At 39.2% G+C, this 21,602-nt stretch overlaps 1 protein-coding gene across 8 annotated transcripts in view; it reads left to right on the plus strand.

The window, feature by feature from the left end:
- Positions 1–21,602, plus strand: part of NKTR (natural killer cell triggering receptor) — a 44,744-nt gene that overhangs the window by 2,000 nt on the left and 21,142 nt on the right. For 4 of the 8 annotated variants that reach the window (XM_074862420.1, XM_074862608.1, XM_074862515.1 and 1 more), the window contains exons 3-6: positions 6,621–6,695; positions 13,688–13,795; positions 14,858–14,902; positions 16,654–16,741. In XM_074862420.1, coding sequence (XP_074718521.1) covers positions 6,621–6,695; positions 13,688–13,795; positions 14,858–14,902; positions 16,654–16,741 — 316 coding nt within the window. Of the gene's footprint in view, positions 1–6,620; positions 6,696–6,990; positions 7,062–13,687; positions 13,796–14,857; positions 14,903–15,210; positions 15,239–16,653; positions 16,742–21,602 lie in introns of those variants that run through there. The other 4 variants (XM_074862890.1, XM_074863069.1, XM_074862795.1 and 1 more) reach the window with 4 other exon arrangements.

Consider the following 21,602-nt stretch of genomic DNA (forward strand, 5'->3'; position numbering starts at 1 on the left):
GGCTGGCTGTATTTATTTTCTCTTTAAAGTAACAGGAATCTCACAGCTGTATATCAAATTCAGAGCCCTGCTGTTTTTACTGCACCTGACTAATGACTTGTATTTTTGCAGGAAAATGTGCCAATTTGTAAAATGTTGGTGTCAGGACTTGGGTGTAATGTGGCTATACTACTTTATTCTAGCCTCTCTATTAATTCACTATGCAGCTATGTCTCGGAATTTAAGGTTATGTTTAAAAAGCTTAAACATTGCTCTTTTAACTGTAAGATGACCTTCACAAGCTGAATCAAGTGTGAATGATAAAGCAGTGCTTCCAGATGACATGAAGCACTGAGAGGTGTAGTCTCCTGCTGATACTAGTGAGGTATTAATTTTAACTTTTAAACTGCCAGCAGATTTCTGAATTAACATTTTGCTTATTTGACTTTAATGCAATAAGCTAATCTGCTTGTTCATTTTTATTAGGTGCAGGGAGAAAGAACTGGGGAAAAGAACAGTCCTGCATTTTGTTGCTAGCCAGGAAATAAGACATTGCCCCTACCCTGTCTAAACTGAAAAGCTGAACTAACATCTCTCCACAAAACGCAGAGAATAAGAGGACGTGCCTCTCGCAGTACTGGAAACATCTCTTTGCCTGCAGAATACAAAACTAATTTTTAACAGTGTAGGTTGCTTGGAGTCCAAAAACGTTCCCCCATGCAGCTGCCAACTCTTAGCTTTCCCCTTTCAGACTTTGCTGACCCCCTGTTTGTCAAGATACCTGTAGCAATTAAAATTGAGAGCAGTGCACAAACTGGATGAAGAGGCAAAAGTGGGGGGGTGGGGTGCGCATATGTGAGAGGGGAGGGGGCTGCAGAGTTGGAATTAGTTTTACTCTAACTAGATCCCTTAGCAAATACAGGAGCAAATATTGTAGCTTTGCTTGTGCTTTCAGAAGCTTTATTACAGCTTGTGTGTCCATATTTTAATTTTAGCTACAGAATCTTGGAGTAAAACTTGATGCCTGCTTGTATGTGCCTCTTGCAGTGGGTCAAACTTCGTAAGCTTTGTGTCAGTGTGTTTTAAGTCTAAATTTAGGCTGCTTTTAATAAGTTGCCCGTTAAGCATTTTGTTATGAATGCACATTGTTCATAATTTTTAAAGCAAAAATGGAGAATAAATCAGGAATAAGCATTTATTTTGATACTAGCCAAGAGAGCAACTCTCCCTTCTTTTGGGTCCCTCCCACCAATGGATTTGAACACATACAGCATGCACATAGGATTAAACTACTTGCAGTGTTCCAAGAATTTTGGGATGGCAGCAGATGCTTACTTAAACAATTCTGTCTTTACTCTGTGATGCAAAATCTGTGTGGAGTTTCAGTCTTTCAGGTACCGTGATGATTAGAACAGATGTCTGACTAGGATGTCACATACGTAATCTGTTGCTAGAGCAGTTCATGTGGCTGTCCAAGATTTTTTTCACACATCTCCCCTCCCCACCCCCTGACTGGCTTTATCCATCATAAAGTATGTTTTATTTACTCCTTTTTCCTTTGTTTTATTCTTACTCACAGAAGAATTTTCCTTCTCATCTTTTTTTTTTTTTTTCTCCTGTGTTCTATTATCATTTGACCCCTTGCTTGCTCTTTCATTCCACTTCAGTTTCCTTCCTTCCTGGGCTATGTCCCTTCCCTTAGCAGTCAGTCTGTCCTTTCATTCTCTCTTAGTCACTTTTGCCTAAAGTTTGGTGTATTTTGGGATTTCAGCTGCTACAAACTTCTGAAATAAGCTCCACTGCAAAAGTCACTGTAGTACTGTGCCTGCATTAGTAGAACCGGGGATGCCTGACAGGGTTTTTGTGACCCTTCCCGAAGACAGAAGCTCTTCTCAACTGGCTTCCAATTAACTTCTAGCCCTTTGAAGGCAAAAAGTTGTAAATTCGCAGAAAATACATCAGCACTTTGTCCCTGAACCTATTGGCAAGCCTGTTGAGTGCGGTACCACAGGAGCCAAGGGGGCATGCTATATGGGTGGGTAAGGCAGATAAGGTGTAGATTTGGAGGGAACTGGTTTAATAAAAATTGTAATCCAATCGTCATATAGAATTGTTGTCAGTGCAGAATGAAATACCCTGACGGCTTACCTTGAGGCCTAGAACAAGTTGGATTAGTAAGTGGAAGACGGAACTGATGAGCCTCTCCTGCTAGAAGACAAAGTATAGTTTCTCACTTGCATTTCTCTGTGAAACTGAAGACAGGAAGTTTTTATGTGCAGTACTGACATGTGTGCTTTTGTGGAGATGACGGAAAGTTAGAATGGAGGGAGCTTCAGGTAGTATTTGTGAAATACTGGGCTTAGTAGACAGCTGGAGAAAGAAGTTTATGGAGGCTTTTGTTGCAAAAAGTGTAAGGTGGGGTAAGGAAGCATTAACAATATTAATGTGTCAAGACCAGATTCCTGCTCAGGGGAACTCAGACATCCATTGTTTTAACTGATGTTTTAAATAAAACCTGTTCTTTTTCCACAGTAAGCTTTTATTTTTCTGAAAACTGTAGTCACATTTCTGCTTTAAAGCAGTCTTTTTAAAATGATACGACTTAGTGTTCACAAATTTAGGGATAAATAACTTAATAAAATTAAAATACGGTCATTTTAGCGAGCTGTTATTTAAACTTGTATGCAGATCTACCGAAGCCTCTGGGCCTCTGGCAGACATCCTGGTCTCTGTCTGTAAGGGATGTGCATCACTGTCTTCATGTTTGTAATTCCTACTTTCTCCTTCAGCAGGATATTCCTCTTGATATACTGGGAAAGGTGCTGCAGTGGCTTCTTACTTGGTTTGCTCTAAGAAATTGGGAAAAGACAAAACCAATATATTTAAACTTAATTTTGAATAGGTTTATTTTGGGAGTCTCTATCTGAAATTGGTACCTTTATGACCTAAACAAAACATAATCTAGTAAAACAGTTTGTATTACATGGGAAATACATTCAAGCAATATGTGTTTGGCTCCCGAGGTTGTTTCTAAAGAGTTAAGCATCTAAGTTGAAGGAAATTACTGGATAAACATTTGAAATCAATGATCATTTAATGAACTTTGCTAGCAGGAGTCCTTATTACAATATAGCATGGATATCTATACCCTGAATTTTTACCACTTACTTTGAATCAAGCACTATTTCTTCCTCAGATGAAAAATTTATTAGGGGTTCAAAAAAAAAAAGTGTTCATCTTTCAATCTGAAAATAGAGTTCTGAACTAGGATTATTTCTGTTCGTGATGCTTTGGGGTTCTGTAATTGGTATTGCTCATTAGCTACAGCACTTTATGAAATCAAACTTCAAAATGTCTTAGACTTTATATATGCGTCACTTTGTGTAATTACAAGTAATGTAAACAACTATTTCATCACTTGCTCTAATTTCTATCAAAAACTGTCTTTAGAAAATAAGTTAAAAGCCTGCCAACAAAGATACTTTATCAAAGTATTGTTTTACAAATAATAGGCAAATGTTAAGTTATGGTTGGATAAATTTCTGTGGTGTTGGCTAGCACAAAAAGTACAGTGATGTACTGTAAAACCCACACTGAGGTACAGACAAACATGTCTTCGTAGCTACGAGCTGGTGAGAATCAGTCATCTTTTGAGAACAACACTAAATTAAAATTATAGATATGTCCTGTCTGCTGATGCATTAAAATTAAGTTTTTAATAGTTCGTATAATTTCCTTGTGGTACTGGAAGATTTGCATCTCAAGTTAGGCGAGAGTTTCATTTTTAAAAATATAATCCCCGTGTTATTTGCTTTAGTTAGAAGTGAGATATCTCTTCAGGCTCGTTCCTTGGCTAAAGCTGAGCGAGCAGTCTGGGTAGGTTTGTGAGCGGACTTCACCTGCTTGAGTAACTCTTCTCACCAGTTTGTTTAATTGACTATTCAAGTCTTACGGTTAGTCACAGAAAGCTTGCTGCCTAGTCAGATAACCTTTCTGTCAGGGAAATGAAGTTAAAGTATTGGAAATTTTCTCTGTACAGTGAAGGTGGATCATTTCAGAGAAGAGGTGTCTAAATCTGAGGAAATTAATAGTATCTTGAGTGCTTTTTTTATCTGTGTTATGTCAGCATATACCTCAGTTCCAAGTTTAAGATGTTTCTTTTTTTTTTTCTTTTTGAGGGAAGAGGTAAGAGAAAGTTTCTTAGGTTCTAAGCATGCTTTTAATGCATTTTATACAGATTTTTTTTATTAACAGCTGTTACTTCATGTGTACTTTCCTGATCAAGGTGTGAAAATGTGCATGATTTTTCTCTGGCACATTCAATTGACTGTTTGTCAGTGGAAAATAGAACCTTGCAGTGATAATGGTATTCATGCAGCTTAGGTAAAATACAGATAGTAACCCACCAGATGGATACACAGTATGTGGTTTTTGTATTATAAGCACATGGCAACATTTTGTATGGCTGGATATAACAGTAAGCAGTACTTCGGGTTGTATGGAGGAGAGGGGGCCTTATCTTTTAAACCTGATGTATAGTTTTTGCTGTTGGATATGTGCCTTGCAAACAGTCTGTAGGAGTTGAAAGACATGGGAAGCCAGCAGACATGATTATTGACAAACCACTAGTGAAAGATACTCTTGAAATCATGATACCTTGGTTATGAATGTCTTTTTCCATGTTCTGCCCTGACACCTTCAGGAAGACCGATGTGGTGGTGTCTGCTGCTTAAGGTGCTGCATATGGTGGGTTTTTTATGTGGGACAGGGACTTGCAGCCATAAGGCTTCTGCAGCTGATGCCTGAGGGCAAAAGTCCCTTCTGGAGCCCCTAGGCAGTAACACCTATTAGTTATTTGGCAGCTGTCACCTTGGCAAATCAGAAGCTGGTCTTTATTTCTCTACTATTAGTAGAATGGGGATAGTGACAACTTTTTCCCTGAAAGGTGTTGTGTTATTCCGCACAGCAAATGCAAGAGGGAATGTGCACGTGCCTTTCTAAAGCACTTAGTCACTGTTCAGCACTTCTGCGAGCAGAGGAATGGGAGTTCTGCTTTCCTGAATTACTGCACTTATAAGGAAAACTGATAACTTTTTTGCTAAAGTGTCTTCTCTGTTGTGTTCTCTGTACAAATCTTCAGTCCACACAGCTCATAATGGTTTCCTCTCTTTTAAATAGCTGTCTTTTTCGTAGTGGTAGTTACAGCTACCACTGTTTAATGTGGGGTCTTTGAATATTTGCTATTTCTTCATTCCTTGAAGACTGGCCCTACCATTTTCCTGCTGTAATGCCGAATGCTCAGAGAACGTTCATACTGCAGTTAATGAAATGCAGACAGTTACACAGCTGAAGGCATCGTGGATTTTTATCTAAGAGTACAAAATACAGGTGGTATCTCTGTGTTGTTCTTTTTCTCCCCTTTTTGGACCAACAACTCACCTTGCTGGCAATTATATACATTTGGACAGAGCCCTAAAATTGAACGCAGTTTCTTAGGAGCCTCTCAGAATTTTTCTTGGTGATGAAATATTGAATAAAATACATTTGAACTTCAACTACTTTTTTTTTAAGGGATGGAAAAGGAAAGTAATTCCTGGAGTAGTTACTTTTCTAAAATGATCCTTGAAGTCTTACCAGTGTACCCCACTAGAGGGTAGTGCTCATTGACAGATTGTTACTGGTTTCCTAAGTGTGACTTTTATGGCTTATTTCACAACCTATAGAGATAACAACTTTTTCTTTGCTAATTATGTGGTTTTTTAAAGATTTCATATATTTGGGAGATTTTTTTGGTTTTTTTTTCAGTAATATACATCCCAGTATCTTGGAAAATAAAATGGAAAATGTGAATCTGTTCTACAAGAGTTTTTCTTTATATGAAACCACTCCTCAGCAGTATTTTAATAGTTTTCCAAGGTACAAAGCGTAACTACCACCAGTAGCGTTGGGGTGGCTGTGCTGAGAGTGAGACTTACTCTGCTGGCTTTGCCTAGACAGAAAGTAGTATTTGTTTCATAGTATCTGGCAAGCGGAGCGTTAATCCTGAAACTGCTAGTATTGTTCTGTCTGCCTTTCATCTGTCCTATTTGATTCATCTATTTTTATTTTTTTTTTTAAACACAAGGATTTCAGGCCAAGAGTGCCAATGTATCTATAATCCTTAACACAGTATGGGACTAAGTCAGTTGGATTTTTAGGTAATGATCACAGGGAAAACTGTAGAAATGTAATTATTAATGTATTTGTTTAAACATAATACTTGGGGAGGGGAAATCACCCCAGCTCTCTGAGGGCCTGTATTGATGGCAAATTTTTTCTTTTTCAAAACAGAAATGAATTGACAGGGTACACTATTTTAGTAAATCAGTTTGGCTTTCCAGGTTCAAATCAAAGTGGAATCATTGGGATTTTTAATAAATGAGATACAATGATGTTACTTAATCTTCAATTTTGTACAATTACGGTATTGTTCTTTCCTGCTGCTTGTTTTAATGTATGCATATTTGAGGTGTTTTCTTATTCTGACTGATAAAATAATTTTTTCTCAAATTATATTTTCAAAATATGATTTATTTATGTGCAGATTTTCTTACATCATTATAAACAGTTATACAACTCTTATTTTTTTTTTAATCTTCTAGTTGGTCGAATTATGTTTCAGCTTTTCTCAGACATATGTCCGAAGACTTGCAAAAACTTCCTTTGCTTGTGCTCAGGTAAGTAACATGCTTATATTTAGGAATTTTAATGTTTCTTACAATTATTATTTGTTTATGCAAGTATAGACTACAGCATAATAATAGCACTGATCATTTTTTTTCTGGTAGAAACAAAGCTGAGAGACTTGTTAGTGCTGAGGAGGATGTGAATAATGCATAGCAGGAAATAGTGTGGTATTCTGTAACTGTGAGTTAGAGTAGTGGAGATAATACATCATTACAGAATACAAAACTGTGAATTCATGGAACAAAACCATTTTTTTTTTTTGTCCCTAATGTGGGGCTCCTGTAGGTAGAAGTGATGGACAAGGCTGGGGCTGTGGTGGAATTATTCATCACTTAAGTTACACAACTGTGACAAAGGCAAGTGATTCTTTAGGATTTATCAGGGCTTTAGGATTTATCAGGATAGACATTAAGTATTAATGTCACTGCACAGTGTAATGGTGACATTTGATTTGGGACACTACTGAAAATGTTGAATATATATATATATTTTTCTTATATAACATGTTGAATGTATTTAATAAACTTTTCAGGTGTATAGAAGTGCTATGCAGGGATCAGAGGACAGGAGCATCTATTAAATATGAGAAAGTTTTTCATATTTAGCTAAATGAAGGACTAAAAGGGAATATGATGGTCCCTTAGAAATCCTGGGATCGTTCGGTGAGAGAAAAGAGAGATCTCTGAAATCGAAGAGATAGCATTGGCAAAAGAATGCCAATGTATAACGCAGCCCTCTCCAACCCACTTTTTTAAGCAGGACTTAACTTCTTAAAAATGGTTTCTAATGATTGGAAGAGTGAGGTTAGTAAGGGTTTGGTGGGTGTTTTTTGGTCTACGCTGTTCCTCGGGGATTTTTCAGCTGTAAATTGAAGATTAATCTTGATTAGGTTATTACAGGAATTGGTGTGTGTTATGTGAAGAATTCATTCTGTGTCTCTGGGTCATCTCCTGGTCTCTTATACCTGATTGCTCAGCAACTTGCAATATATCTTGAATTAACTGCATCAGTGAAGCCCCTACCTTGTACATAAAATAACTCTTTCCCAAATCATTAAAACACTCCAGCAAGACTCTCCAGGCAGTATTTTAACATGTGGCCTTAGTGAACAGCTTTTAGCTAACTGGTTATGGGAAACAAATTTGTGGTTAGCCTCATGCGTTAACTTGTTGAAGTTCATCTTGTCAGAGCTCAAATCCCAGAATGTCATGTGTTTGAACTTGTGGAAGGTACAGTACATATCTCTTTTTTTTTTTTTTTTTTTGATGTCTGTGTGGTGAGCCCCCTCTTTTTTGTTCTACTTTCTGGTGTTTTTTTTAATCACTTAGACTTATTAAAGAGATACCTAGGGATGGACTGAGAATGGGAAAGAATGGTACACTACCGTAGAAAAATGGGAACTTGTTTGAAGTTTATCTTAATCAGAATAGATTAAAAAAGATAAGTAAAATGCAGTAGCAGACTGAATAGTGTAATGTCTGAGCCTCATGTTCTGTAGCTCTGAAGGGTTGTTTAAATCCTTACAGCAGCTTGGCTAGAAAAATGTTACGTGGAGATAAAGGAAGAGGTGTTGGAGATGATGAGGAATGAAACAAGCAGAAGAAAGAACAACTTTAAAAAAAAAAAAGTCTGCCTTCTCTGTATTGCATCCCAGTTTGAATTCTGTTCTACAGCTGGCTGTACAGGTTTCATTGATGTCTTCAGCTGGAACCTGTCTTTAATTGGAAAAACATTTGAAAGTAAGCTCAGAATTGGGAGGTCTACTCTTGAGATCAGACTCGCAGACTTAAAAACTACTTGAAACATTTGTTTCATTCTTGCAAATTGTGTTTGCTGCATACTCATAGGATAGAATGAAGATTTGACAGGTATCTTTAAAAATTTGCTAATAAGAACATGATAATTAAATTCTGCATGGGAGAGAAAAAGCATATAGAAGAACCTGAAGTAATTTCATTTCTTTTGGTGAACGTAATGTTTAAGAGAATAAAGTTACATTAATTTGTTTTGTTGGTAGAAGCCATCTCTTTTCTGCTCACTGACCTCAGGATGGCTGAGCTTGGATGCTAGGGTCACACGGCTACCATTAATTCTTTTCTAATTTGCACTAATTACATCTGTGTTATTGTTCAGTTCGCCTGAGGTTTTTTCTTATCAACTGTTGTGTCTGCCTTTCTGCTGCTCCTTGACAAGTTCTTCCAGTGCACTTTGTTCTGCTAGTTACCTGCATTATGTGTGCCATTTTCCCTGCCCTCCTGCCTTGTCCTGTCAGAACCTTGATTGCCTCAGCATCTGAACTGAACACCCTACACGAGGGTGCTGTCTCCTGCATGGTACCGCAGACAAGAGCTGTGGCCTGGAGTGGCAGGCCAGGCTTAGTCATCCGGCAGTTCTCTGGTATGTGCTTTCTCCCTGTCCCCATGGACTGATGTAGCATTCCAGTTGGGCTACTGCTTCAGTGTTTGCCTGGGTTATGTTAGAGGACCTACAAAGCCTATCTTCAGAAGAGCAGCAGTTCTGTGATGGGAGATCTGTAGTGGTAGGATTGCACTGATCTCTGGCAACCAGAACTGAGATGTGAAGGGTTGCTTTGAATTTTTAGAGTTGTGAGCTGCTATACCATCTATCAGAGACCAAATAAGTCATTTGCTTCCAGAAGTCAGGCTCCCCTGACTCCTGCCACTTTTCACAGCAAGATCCATTGGTAGAACTTCAGTCATCACAGAGGTGTGAGTTCCTATCAGGTATATCTTTTGTCCTTTGCAAGAAATCTTTGAATTGAGAGGTTTACTCAGTACAGCATCACTTCCTGGAGCTGACATCTTTGTGTAGCTGTATGTGAGTTCTATGCTCGTCTAAGGAGGTATATAGCTGTATAACAGGGGATGCTATCCCATATTGGACCATATAGTCTACATAATGGAATATTTTAGCAGCAGACTGTGAGCATTTTACACTTCTGTACTACATAAATTCCGGATTCTGCATGTTAGGCCAGTCCAGCATGTTTTTTTCCTTCGTGTGTGGGTACTGACCTGGTTTGTGGATGGTAAAGGCATCAGAGCTGCAGAGTACCCCGCGACCTCACTTATGCTGTTATGGACCTCACAGCAACTTGATCTGGGCTGTGCACTTCCGTTGTGCCCTTGTGAAGAGGGGTTTCACTTGTCTCAAAGCAAAGTGATATGCCCTGAGAGAAAGACTGGAGACCAGTGTTTGAAATACTGTGCCCTTCATTGTGCCTGCTGCTCCCTCTATAATCTCTGTGAGGCAAGTCAGGATGTTTTTGCCGGCAACAGATGGAGGACAGGGTGATTCTGGCTGCCTTCCTGCAGCATGACATTGTTGTCAGAAATAGACCTGGCTCCTATGAGAGTGCTGTCTGCCTTGACAGCAAGAGGCTCCTTGCATTTAAATGAAAACATCTGGACTTGCAGGTCCTTCAGTCAGTCCACCTATTGAATAAACACAAGCCCATCTGCTCTTCGGTGCTTTGTCAGGAGCTTTCCTTCTCATAATCTCGAATGGACCACTGTTGGGCATCGAACGCAAAATATCTCGGATTGGGTTGGCAGTGCAGGGTGTTAGGGCATGAGAGCAGATTTTACCTGTCAAAGGGAGAAGGACACTTCAGTAAAGGCCCTTGTGTTGTGCCCTCCTCAGCTAATGGGCTATCCCTTGCAATCCCTATCTAAGTTCTCTTCCACTATCCCATTTCCAGGGGATTTGCAGCACGTGCAAAGAACTGCTTAGGAAGGGTGCAAGTAGATGGGACTGAAAGACAGTTTTTTTTCTTTTTTGGGACAAAATTCATGCACATTTAGGGCAAAAAGAATAAAACTAGTATTTGGCCATAAACAGAAAAAAAGCCCAGCCCATGGGCTTTGTAGTGGCTGTTGCGGAAAAGTGTCTGAGCTTAGGGAGGTGCTGCAGCTCTAACCAGTGGAACAACTGGTCTCTGTCTTTTGCCAGACTGGGAGTCCAAGGATTCGTTTTGAAAATCAGAGTGACGTAGTACATCTCTTGCAGGAACTTAGTCCCCCACCATTTGGCCAGTAGCTTAAGCGCATTGTCTAAAGTATCTGTGGCTTATGGGGAAGTACTTGAGAGATATGATTTTGACCACAGTTGTATCATGCATGAAAAAAAGGAACACCACAACTATTGCCATTTATTATGATAGGGACTATGCTGTCTCGGCAATACCATAAAGGAGAGTAAAAAAAGGGACTACAGCTTCTGGCCATGGTCTACAGCTCACCTCTCACCTTAATGTACCAGCTCAATTACATGGAATGCAGTGCAGGATCCCGTTCTGTGAGGGGATTATTCATAGCCTGACGGACACACCGAGACATGACCAACAGTCACAGAATCACAGAATCATCTCGGTTGGAAAAGACCTTGTAGATCATCCAGTCCAACATGAACCTCACTCTGACCATTCCCAACTCCACCAGATCCCTCAGTGCTGGGTCAACCCAACTCTTCAACCCCTCCAGGGATGGGGACTCCCCCCCTGCCCTGGGCAGCCCATTCCAACGCCCAACAACCCCTTCTGCAAAGAAATCCTTCCTAAGAGCCAGTCTGACCCTGCCCTGGCGCAGCTTGAGGCCATTCCCTCTTGTCCTGGCGCTGGTTCCTTGGCTCAAGAGACTCCTCCCCCCTCTCTGCACCCTCCTTTCAGGGAGTTGTAGAGGGCGATGACTAGTACAATGTAGAACTACAATGAGTAGACAATGTAGGCACGTACTCCTTGGTATTGACTGATGTGGGTTTTCCAGTGCTGTAGCAGAGGGATGCGTTTTTTTGGGGAAACAAAGTGTGTCTATCCCTGTAAGAAATAGCTTTTCTTGGATAACTTCTGTGGAAAATAAAAATGGGGTAGAAGGAGGCGTGGAGAGCCAGGGTAATGGAAAGTAAGTTGTATTCTCTTGCGTGAAGGTTTCTACAAGTATGATAAACAACAATGCCATGAGTGGGTTTTGTGCCTCAAACTGCTCTTTGCCATCATCCTGGCAGCAATGGGCTGTTTGGAATGGCAAATTTGGAGTGCTTTGATCAGTTAGTTTTGGGTGGAGGAACAATAGATCGCAAAAATAGATCTCTGGGTACCAAGTACACGTGCATTTCTGAGAGCACTGTGGTACGGAATGGGTTAAGCATCCTCTGACCAAGTGTCTAATGCCTGTTCAGTAACCAGTGGAGGGATGAGACTGAATGGTGGGTTATTTGTCCTGCCTCACTACAGAATATCTCCTGTGCATGTGGTTTATGTAGGGTTTTAGCTGTTGCACAGAGTATAATATACCTATTACTCTTAATGGCTGTGTTCTGCCAGCTCCCCTCTTCTTGGAAGCTACTGTCAGTGTCTTTTATGTTCCCTGACTGGACCAGTATAAATCCCTCGTGAACCTACTATGTAGGACCTCTGCCCTGCCAATCATAGTACCCTCATCCACGTGCTCAGTGCAGTTTTTCTTCTGAATTTTGGAAGAAATGTTAATGAAGCTTGAGGTTCTGGGATGTCTTTCTCAAAAATCACCAGTAGGCTTGAACTACAGCTGCACTGGAAGTCTACTGAGTGCCCCTTCTTAGGAAATCTCAGGCTCAGAAAGGATTAACAAGTACCACGGCCTGTCTTGGCTTCTGCTGCTGGGCAAGAATGGCCCTGGTACCTGTTTAGGGTTTGGGGGATTTTTATTTTTTTTTTTTTTCCCCCAGTTATGATTCTCATTCACAGAATCACAGAATCGTCTAGGCTGGAAAGGACCTTGAAGATCATCTAGTCCAACCTTTAACCTAGCATTGGCAGTTTCCAACTACACCAGATCCCTCAGCGCCATGTCGACCCATCTCTTAAACCCCTCCAGGGATGGGGACTCCACCACCTCCCTGGGCAGCCCATTCCAACGCCCAACAACCCCTTCTGTAAAGAAATACTTCCTAATATCCAGTCTAAACCTTCCCTGGTGCAACTTGAGGCCGTTCCCTCTTGTCTTATCACTCATTACTTGGCTCAAGAGACTCATCCCCCCTCTCTGCACCCTCCTTTCAGGTAGTTGTAGAGGGCCATGAGGTCTCCCCTCAGCCTCCTCTTCTCCAGACTCAACCCCCCCAGTTCCCTCAGCCGCTCCCCATCAGACCTGTGCTCCAGACCCTGCACCAGCTCTGTTGCCCTTCTCTGGCCACGCTCGAGTCATTCAATGGCCTTTTTGGAGTGAGGGGCCCAAAACTGAACCCACTCATCGAGGGGCGGCCTCACCAGTGCCGAGCACAGGGGCAAGATCCCTTCCCTGTCCCTGCTGGCCACGCTATAAACTATTCAGGAATGGTTCTTGTAGACACAGTTTTGTTTCCCTGTTCTGTCAGTCTTTTCAGAAATGGGAGTCTGTTTTGTTCAGGTTTCATACTGAGATGGTGAGGGTTGGTGTCAGACAGATTGGCATTAAGGGGTGGCCTGGCACTGTGCATGGATTGCTGAAGATGTGGCACATGCTTGGCGTAGCTCAATCCCACTTTTTCAAGAGTGCAGCACATTGAAACTGAGTTGAAGCCTGTTCTGAGCTCAGATTTTTGTCCTGGGATTCAGCTGCCATATCAGATGTATGTGGTTTGAAAAGGACTCCGGTGTAAGCTTCGGCTAACGTAGCAGTGTAGCTGTAACCATAAAAAATAGTTAACCCATCATTATCATACACTCTTGTTTTCTTATAAATTGTCCTGAGTGGATTGCTAATGAGTAATCTCCTTCTGGGGAGGGGAGGAAATTTTAAGAAACCTAATTTCGACTTGAGAGTCCCCATGTAAAGGGGTCCCTTCTGCTATTAATGGGGGGTGAAAAGGCAACGGGTAGGACTGTTATCTTTTATAGTTGTGCTATTCTGATGGCTCTTTTACCAGCCTAGTGCTAATAGATATAAAACCATTGGGATTTGTTCAGTGACAATCTGTGGATTCTTTTTCTTTAACCTTCGTGCAGGTGAAAAAGGAATTGGCAAAACAACTGGAAAGAAGCTGTGTTACAAAGGCACTACATTCCATCGTGTGGTTAAAAACTTCATGATTCAGGGTGGGGACTTCAGCGAAGGTAAAATGCACTTTTAAAACTGAAATGTTTTAAATGGAACAGAAATGTTATAACTTCTGGGGTTATAATGTAACTTTAGAAAATGCCATGGAAGTATTACAGTGCCATAAAAAGACTGCATTTGCTGTGAAGTATTGCATAGATGACCCACTTCTTTGTTAATTTTTGAAATTCTAAAGTGTTTCAACTGAATTAATATTTTTTTTTAGAAAAATGTGTTTAAAGAAAAAAACCTTGCTGGAGTTGATAACACCTATCTTATTAAAACGATTCAAATCCAAACTGTAGTCTTAACTGCTTTTCTCTTATGTCTGCAGTAGAGGCAACTCTAGTAATGCTGTATTGATACAGGGACATAACTATGTGAATAATGAATAACGTTACTTATTAAAATAATAAAAAATAATAAAGTAGTAAACAAGCTGGAAGTGTTTAATGAGTAAGTTTCTAAAAGGAGATTTTTTCCCAGGAGTCTCTTTGTTTCCTTCCCTGCAGTCTGTGTACAACATAATGTTTTAGCCTGTTGTCCTTACTTGAAATACTTGTCCTTACCAAAACGTCTGTCTTCTTCGCTGTGTCCTGAAATCTTGTACCTGGTAACACGGATGCAGTGTTATGAGAGTCAAGTAGAAGTAAGGATGCATTTAAAACTGCTAGCTACTTTACCTCGTCCATTCTAGTGGGGTCTCGGCTGCTTTGAGCCAGGCAAGATTGTTGGTCATACCTACTGTTTGTTTTTTGGTTTTTGGGTTTTGTTTTTGCTTGCTGTTGTTTTTCTATCAGCTGCTGCTTTAGCAAATACCAGTGAGGATTAGCCTTTGGAGCCCTGCTTCAGACTCTCCAGTGTTCAGAGGCACTGTGACAATCTTCATTCTCAATATTTTGAGTGTCAACACGATAATGCACAGCTGTGACTTCTAATTAAAAAGTTTATGCTCAGATACTAGTGACTGACTATGCTAGTAACTAAGTATCCTGGTTTGTTGTGAACTGGTGGAATGTTACATACAGTTTCTTTCATAAATGGAACAATGCGTTTAATTCATGCTTTTTAATGCATAGGTAATGGAAAAGGAGGTGAATCTATTTATGGTGGCTATTTTAAAGGTAAGAGGAATTATGTCTTTGCAGATTCTTTATTCAGTTCTGAGATAAACAAGTCTTGATTCCCAAGCTACTTAATGACAACAGGTCTACTCATAGATCACCTCTTGCATGAAACTAATGTTGCATGCGAATTCTTTTTATATGCATGACTTTCAGATAATTTTTTTGGTAATATTTAACTTTGACAATTAGTTAAGGCTAACATTATTGGTTAAACATGACTTTCAACATGGAGGTTAGGCAACTTTATTCATGAATAAACTCCTATCTTCCTGCCTAAAACTGTCAACATATTCTTTTGTTTATAGAGAATGTGGTCTTTTGCAAAATGAAAAGGTAAGAGACAAAAGCTCAGTAACACAAATTCAAACTGTTCCCTTGTACCCTCCCTAGTAAATATATAGACAACTGATGCGTCCGTTTGTAGATGGATATCTGTGTTGCTTGGAGAAATGGAGAGTTCTGTGTTTAACCTCTCTGAGGGTTAATGACTTATTCTTAGAAAGAGCTGGAAATTATGCCAGTATTCTAAACAGTTATTTCTTTTGTTAATGTCCCTTTCATCCCCTTCCCTATTCAAGGTTTGTATGCTTAGTGTTTGTTTCTGAAAGTGTTTGACGTTTGTATGCTACACAAGTTATTTTACCTGCAATGAATTTGTAAATAAATGTGCATTTACCTCTTTTTAAAATCAGTTGGAAGGAAAAGGGTGAGTTTATAAAGTATTCATTTAGGCATACAATTCTTTCTTGCAAAAAAAACAGGTACTTGCTGTGATATTCAAGTGTTAATGAAGGCACTATATGTATTTATGTAACAGCCCCTGGTTCTGTATGTTTTGCAAGTAGCTCTTCGTGGTCAAGTGCATACCATTAAGTTTGTCTTAAACAGAGACATGGTTTGGTGTTGAGTACTGCAGCCTTTAGTCAAAAGAAAGTCTTGAATAGATCCATTTGCTAAGAAGTTACTAGAGTTTCTTTCTAAAGGCGGTGAGTGCTAAACATGCAGCATTGTGTTTTGCTATGTACTCTTAAAAATAATGGCTTTGTACACTCAAATTACTATTTCTAGCTTTGAAAATGAACTTCAGAAGATCTGGGTTTATATTATGCTGTACAACCAGAAGTCCTCTTTAATTCACTGGAATATAAAATGCATGTTAGATTTAGTCTTTATTGATTTTATACTTGGGTTGCAGGAAGAAAATGTTCTTTAGTTTCTCATTCAGACCTAGGGTTTTTTCCCTTGTACATCTTGAGACTCCCAGTTTTGAGTGGTTAGGTGGCTATCTTTTAACATGCCATCCCAGGGCAATGGCTTTTTTTCTCTAGATCTTTCTACAAGGTGCATGCTGTGTAAATAACGGTATCATGTATGTTAAGTCTTGTTTCAGGATGTCAGTAAGTCTGCCAACCTTGTTCTTATTCAGAAAATGATGGATTTAAATCCAAGTCTGTGAGAATCTAGTGTTTATTGAAGACACTAATAATGAGTTAAAATTTTTTTTCATTAGAAATGTTTGCGCTACATCTAAAACTTTTTCTTTAAGAAAGAATGCTTTCTGTCTCGTAACTGCTTCTACAGTAATTTCCGTGAGGCTTGTTTCAACTTGATTTTTGTCTTTTCCAACCTGTTCATGTTTCTTTAGCAGCAGCAAAATTTCTCCTTATAGCATCCATAAGTTACTAAGAAAATTAGACTTGCATTGCTTGTCAGGGAAAATCTGACAAACATATTTTTTCTTCAAACAGATGAAAACTTTATTCTCAAACATGACAGAGCGTTCCTTTTGTCAATGGCAAACCGAGGGAAACATACCAATGGTTCCCAATTTTTCATGTGAGTAGATGTAATATGGCAGTTGAGCTTTTCTTAAACAGAGAAGCGCTGTTCATGAGAAAGATGGTATTGCTAAATTATCTATAACGTTATCCGCCTTATTTTAAATAGGGTTGAGCGGGTACCTGCAGCGTAAGCTATAACAGGAAACACTAGTTATCACAACTTGCTTGTGGCATTTATGTGAATTAGAAGCTGGTACTACACGGATATTCCTTGTTCATTACTTTTTACCCTAAAAATATGGCTTATGCAGTAAGTTCTTAGTGTCCAGAAAATAGATTCTTTGGCTTTGTGTGTGCACCAACCAAATCGTAACAGGGGTTGAGCATTGCATACAAAAAGGAGTGAGATCTAGAGGTGGTTTGTATGGTTTTGCATGTGCTCTTTAAAATATGATGATTTATGATTTAGTTTTGGGGTGTTTGGGTTTTATTTCAGGGGAGGATGAGTGGTGGGTTTTTTAAAATCTTTTTTAATTTTGGAGTGTTTGTTCCTGACATGCTTTTCTTCTATATTGCTGCATACTTGTGCATATACCAACTACTTTGGTACCATCACTATGTAAAATTGTGTGCTGACAATAAGATTTTTCCTTCATTACCTTAAAAAAAAAAATAATCCATTTTAGTATGTAGCTATATTCTGCTAGATTGTAGAAAACACATGACTCTACCATCAATAAATACTCAGGTCTGATATGTCAGGGTCTTCTGATTAAAGCAGTTGTATTCTAGGTTCAGTATTAGTATTTTGAAACTTGCTAATTTTTATGTAATTATTCCTCCTGTTAAATTCCCTTTAAAAATTGCCTTTTGTTAATGTTTAACAGTTTGTATTTGGAAGGATCTGGATTATAACTCTGGGCTTGTGCTGAGAAGAACTTTGTGAAATCACACTGGTGTTCAAAAGTAAATTTTAGGGTAGTTACTTAACTAGAAAAACTATTTTTTTCTTTGCCATCTTTCTTGGGGGTTAAGAATGAATGGCGCTTCACTGTCATCAGTAAAGGAGTAAACTGTCCTCAGGAACCTTTCTTTTTTTTCTTTGCCTGAAAAAGATCTTCAGTATGATATGATGAAGTTCAGATAAGAGACATTTTTAGGTCTCTTCCTAAAGAATGCCCTAAAAATGGAAAATGAATAGGAACCTAAGAGGAAGTCTTGCACAGTTACCGCTGTTCTGACTTTCCATAGAGATAAAATTTTAAGTGTCAAAAGCTTGTTTTCTGTTACCTTCAAACCAAATTTTAGATGTTGTGCTTCTTTGCAATAAGTCTAAATGGATTGTATACGCATTAATATGGAAAGCAATCTCTATATAAAAAAACCCCTGTGGTTTAATAAGCTGTCTGAAAGACATGGGTTCACTATTTACTACTCGGTGACTTATCTTTTGGTTCTCTTCTCATAATTTTCCATTTTTAAGCTTATCTGAACAATATACATGAAAAGTTAATGATGTCACATCAGTCAAGCAGCTATCATTTGAGGGCTCTAAAGTTTCTTCTCTCCTGCATTTGATTCAGAAGTAGTCCTCTTTCCCTTAATGCTTAGTAGACTCAGCTTACTTGTTCAAACACCTTGTCTCTCCCCGCACACCAAAACAACCTAAAGTTGTTTTGGATGCTAAATTATAATTTACATGGGACAATAAAATTAACAGTATTTAAGAGCACTTTCATCAAATACAGAAGTATTTTGAAAGATGCAGGTTTCCTCAAAAATTCTGGTTTTTCATAAAATCACTGTCAGTTTGGTGGGAATTCAGGCAGAGTAAGATACCTAAACATGATAGTTTCCGTGTAAGCTAGATTCACATCAGCTGCCTGTAGGAATCTAAAGCTGTTTTTACAGTCCTGGGGTGTCCTGCCTGGCCTTCAGCTCTTGGAGAGAAGGCTGTGGATGTTCTGAAGATCTTGTCTTACCTGCATGCCCCATGCAGATTTCTTGGATATCCTGTAATGTCTTAAATGACACCAGCTTGCCCTAGTCAGACAAGTGAATCAAGCCCAGGAGTAAACTCCCAGTAAAACCGATGAGATCTAGGTGGGCTGCTGGCTAAGTCTTTAAAGCATGCTCTAATGCTCTAGACTTTGGTGACCTTCTCGACCAGGGCTTTTTTTTAATTTTACTGCATGCAGACATCTAATACTGTTTGAGACACCACTGGGAACTCCAAGACAGGGAGTGCAAATGTGATGTAGCACCTGCACGACACCCTGCACTCGTGGAGTAGCAGCTGGAAGGCAGGCAGGATATGGTAGGGTGGCTCAAGATGCCTAGATGTTGGCAATTGAGCATTCTGCCGAGATCTGATCAGCAGCTGAGATGCCTACTGCACTTGTGGATGCCTCTAATATATTGAAGTTTATGCATTTAAGCTGAATCCCACCGTTGGCCTCCAGTACTGCAGCCAATCCTGGGAATGAATACGTGCAGTTACAGATTCTGTACAGAAGCCCCTGAGGCTGCTCGTCAAGGCATGTGTGTATGTACGCAGTCGCTTGCAAAGTCAGGTTCCTGTTTGATAGCTCAGTTTATGAATAGGCAAGGATGGATGGTGAAACACACGGTTCAACAATCTGTCTTTTTGTACAGATTTTTTTAATGGTGGAACTTGGTTTGTGCTTCATAACATGGAGAGTTTGAATTTCAACACTGAAAGTAGGAAATGGCTGAAGATTTTATCTAGGCAGCTTCTGACTTGACCTTAAAATGCAATATATTAAAGTAGTTAGTCTTGCTTGCTGACATTTGTCTGATTACTTTAGGGAATGTACTGTGCATTTATACAGCTTTTCTTTAAAATGTTTGCTTCCTTTAGTGTAATATACTTTAAGCTGAAATTAAAACGTTTCTTATACTCAAAAGGATGCTCAGTTATTCAGCAGTTTATCGTGAAGAAAAATGGTCTTCAAATGTATAACCTAAAAATTGTGGGAAAGGCAGTCTTCAATGGCAGCCTTTAGATTTTTTTTTAAATGGTTTGAGCATGTTTAATTTTATTGACTAGTTTTGTAGAAAGGGAAATAGTTCATCTCCATCTGAACTTCTTTAGACCTCTGCATCTTTTTCATAGATAACTTCAGGGATGAGAACTCTATGTTTCTCCATCATACCCATCTATTGTAACAGTGCAAATAAGTTATTTTCTTTCATGTAAGTATTGGCCCATGTAGGGCTAAAATAATAGCAAGAATTCTGACTATAACAGTTCTGCTTATTCATCTGCAGTGCTTCCCCTGCTTGTCACAGAGAAGTGTCATTTGGAATAACTAGTCTTTACAGAAAGTAATCAGGCAGCAAATACGTCTTTGGCAGACTGCACTAGCAAACTGGTCACAGCAAGACTCTAGGCGAAGCCTAAAAATTGTTAAAAGTTGAGCTGCAGTGGTCAGTTTTACTTGAAATAGAAGCTTCACACTAGTCTTAATGTGAACAAGCATCTGACCGATCCTAAATATCATCAGCTATCTTTAATTCATCAGAAATTTCTTTGGCGTGAATGAGCCTGAAGCATTTATAAGTAACAGTGAAGAACCAGGCACGGAAAGGACAGTGTAAGTATAGTTAGGAAGCTCCAGTGAGGCCAGTGTGAAAAGAATGAACCTAAATTAAAGCACTGGTAGAAACTGGCAAGATGCACAAGTAGAATAAAGAGTCAGAAGTGTGTGTGTGTGTATATATATATACACACACAATATAAAAAAAATCTGACATTTTTTTATATATATAAAAATACATAAGTGCTGTGTTCAATGTTTGTTGACTAATTTTCCCCGCTTCTTTTTTTCCTTACTCAACTAGGAGCAACAGCTGGGTTGAAAGGAGAGTGTTTAGCTAAGGAAGGACTGCGTTTTTCATGCACGCATACTTTAAATAGGCCATGTCTATTCACACACGGGTCTGAAACATTTCCTAGTCTGAAGAAATGCATCTTGTTGAAATCCAGCAGAAAGGTTACAGACATCATCCCTTTAGAATGTTTGGATTTGTGAAATACTGGAATTTTAATTTTCTTTACCCAAGGGGATCTGTTGTAACGTTTTACTGCAGACCTGTGTTGAAGGCACCAGGTTATAAATTGGCTACTTGTATTTTCAGATAGCACCATTACTTAGATGCTTTCTTGTGAATAACTTTTAGAACCATCAGTTATTTAGTAAGTGTTCTAAGCACCACCTGAGTGTGTTAATCTTCTTTTAATTGTCCTGTTTCCATGTTGATACTCAGATATGGAATCCCTGGGGGGGTAGGTGTTGACAGGAACCCTGTAGAATCATCTTCCCTTTTCTATATACTCGAATACCTGTTTTGAACTGCTGCTGAAAAGATGATGATGCTGGTGGTTAGTTATTGGGGGAGTGCATCTAGAGCATTTAGAGTTGGGGAGGGGGATAGTCGGCCTGTTCTTGGATGTTCCAGCTCAGTGGCTGTATTGTTGGGTGATGACGTTCTTGAGCAATGTATTCTGCTTCTCAGTCAAGCTGATCCGATAATGGTACTTGTCTCTTTAGAGCAACTCCATCATGCATGTGGCCATACACAACCTGCTAGAAAGGAAAGTTACAGTACAAAATAAGTGCAATTCTTGTGAAAATGAATATGTACAGTACTATAAAATTAATGAGACTCCTGATCCTATAAATGCTTGCATGGGCTTAACTTCACTTCCATTGTCATACAAAATCAGTCAAGGGACACTTAATAGAAAACCAGAAATGCCTATGCAGAATGAAGCATAAAGAAAACAATAGGAGGAAAAAAAAGTAACCACGCTCTTGGGCAATGGGAATTTTTGTGTAATAATTAATTTATTGCCTTGTTATTTAGCCATGTAGTTTACTGAGCGATACGTC

The sequence above is a fragment of the Strix uralensis genome, chromosome 1, assembly GCF_047716275.1.
Source record: "Strix uralensis isolate ZFMK-TIS-50842 chromosome 1, bStrUra1, whole genome shotgun sequence".
NCBI lineage: Eukaryota > Metazoa > Chordata > Aves > Strigiformes > Strigidae > Strix > Strix uralensis.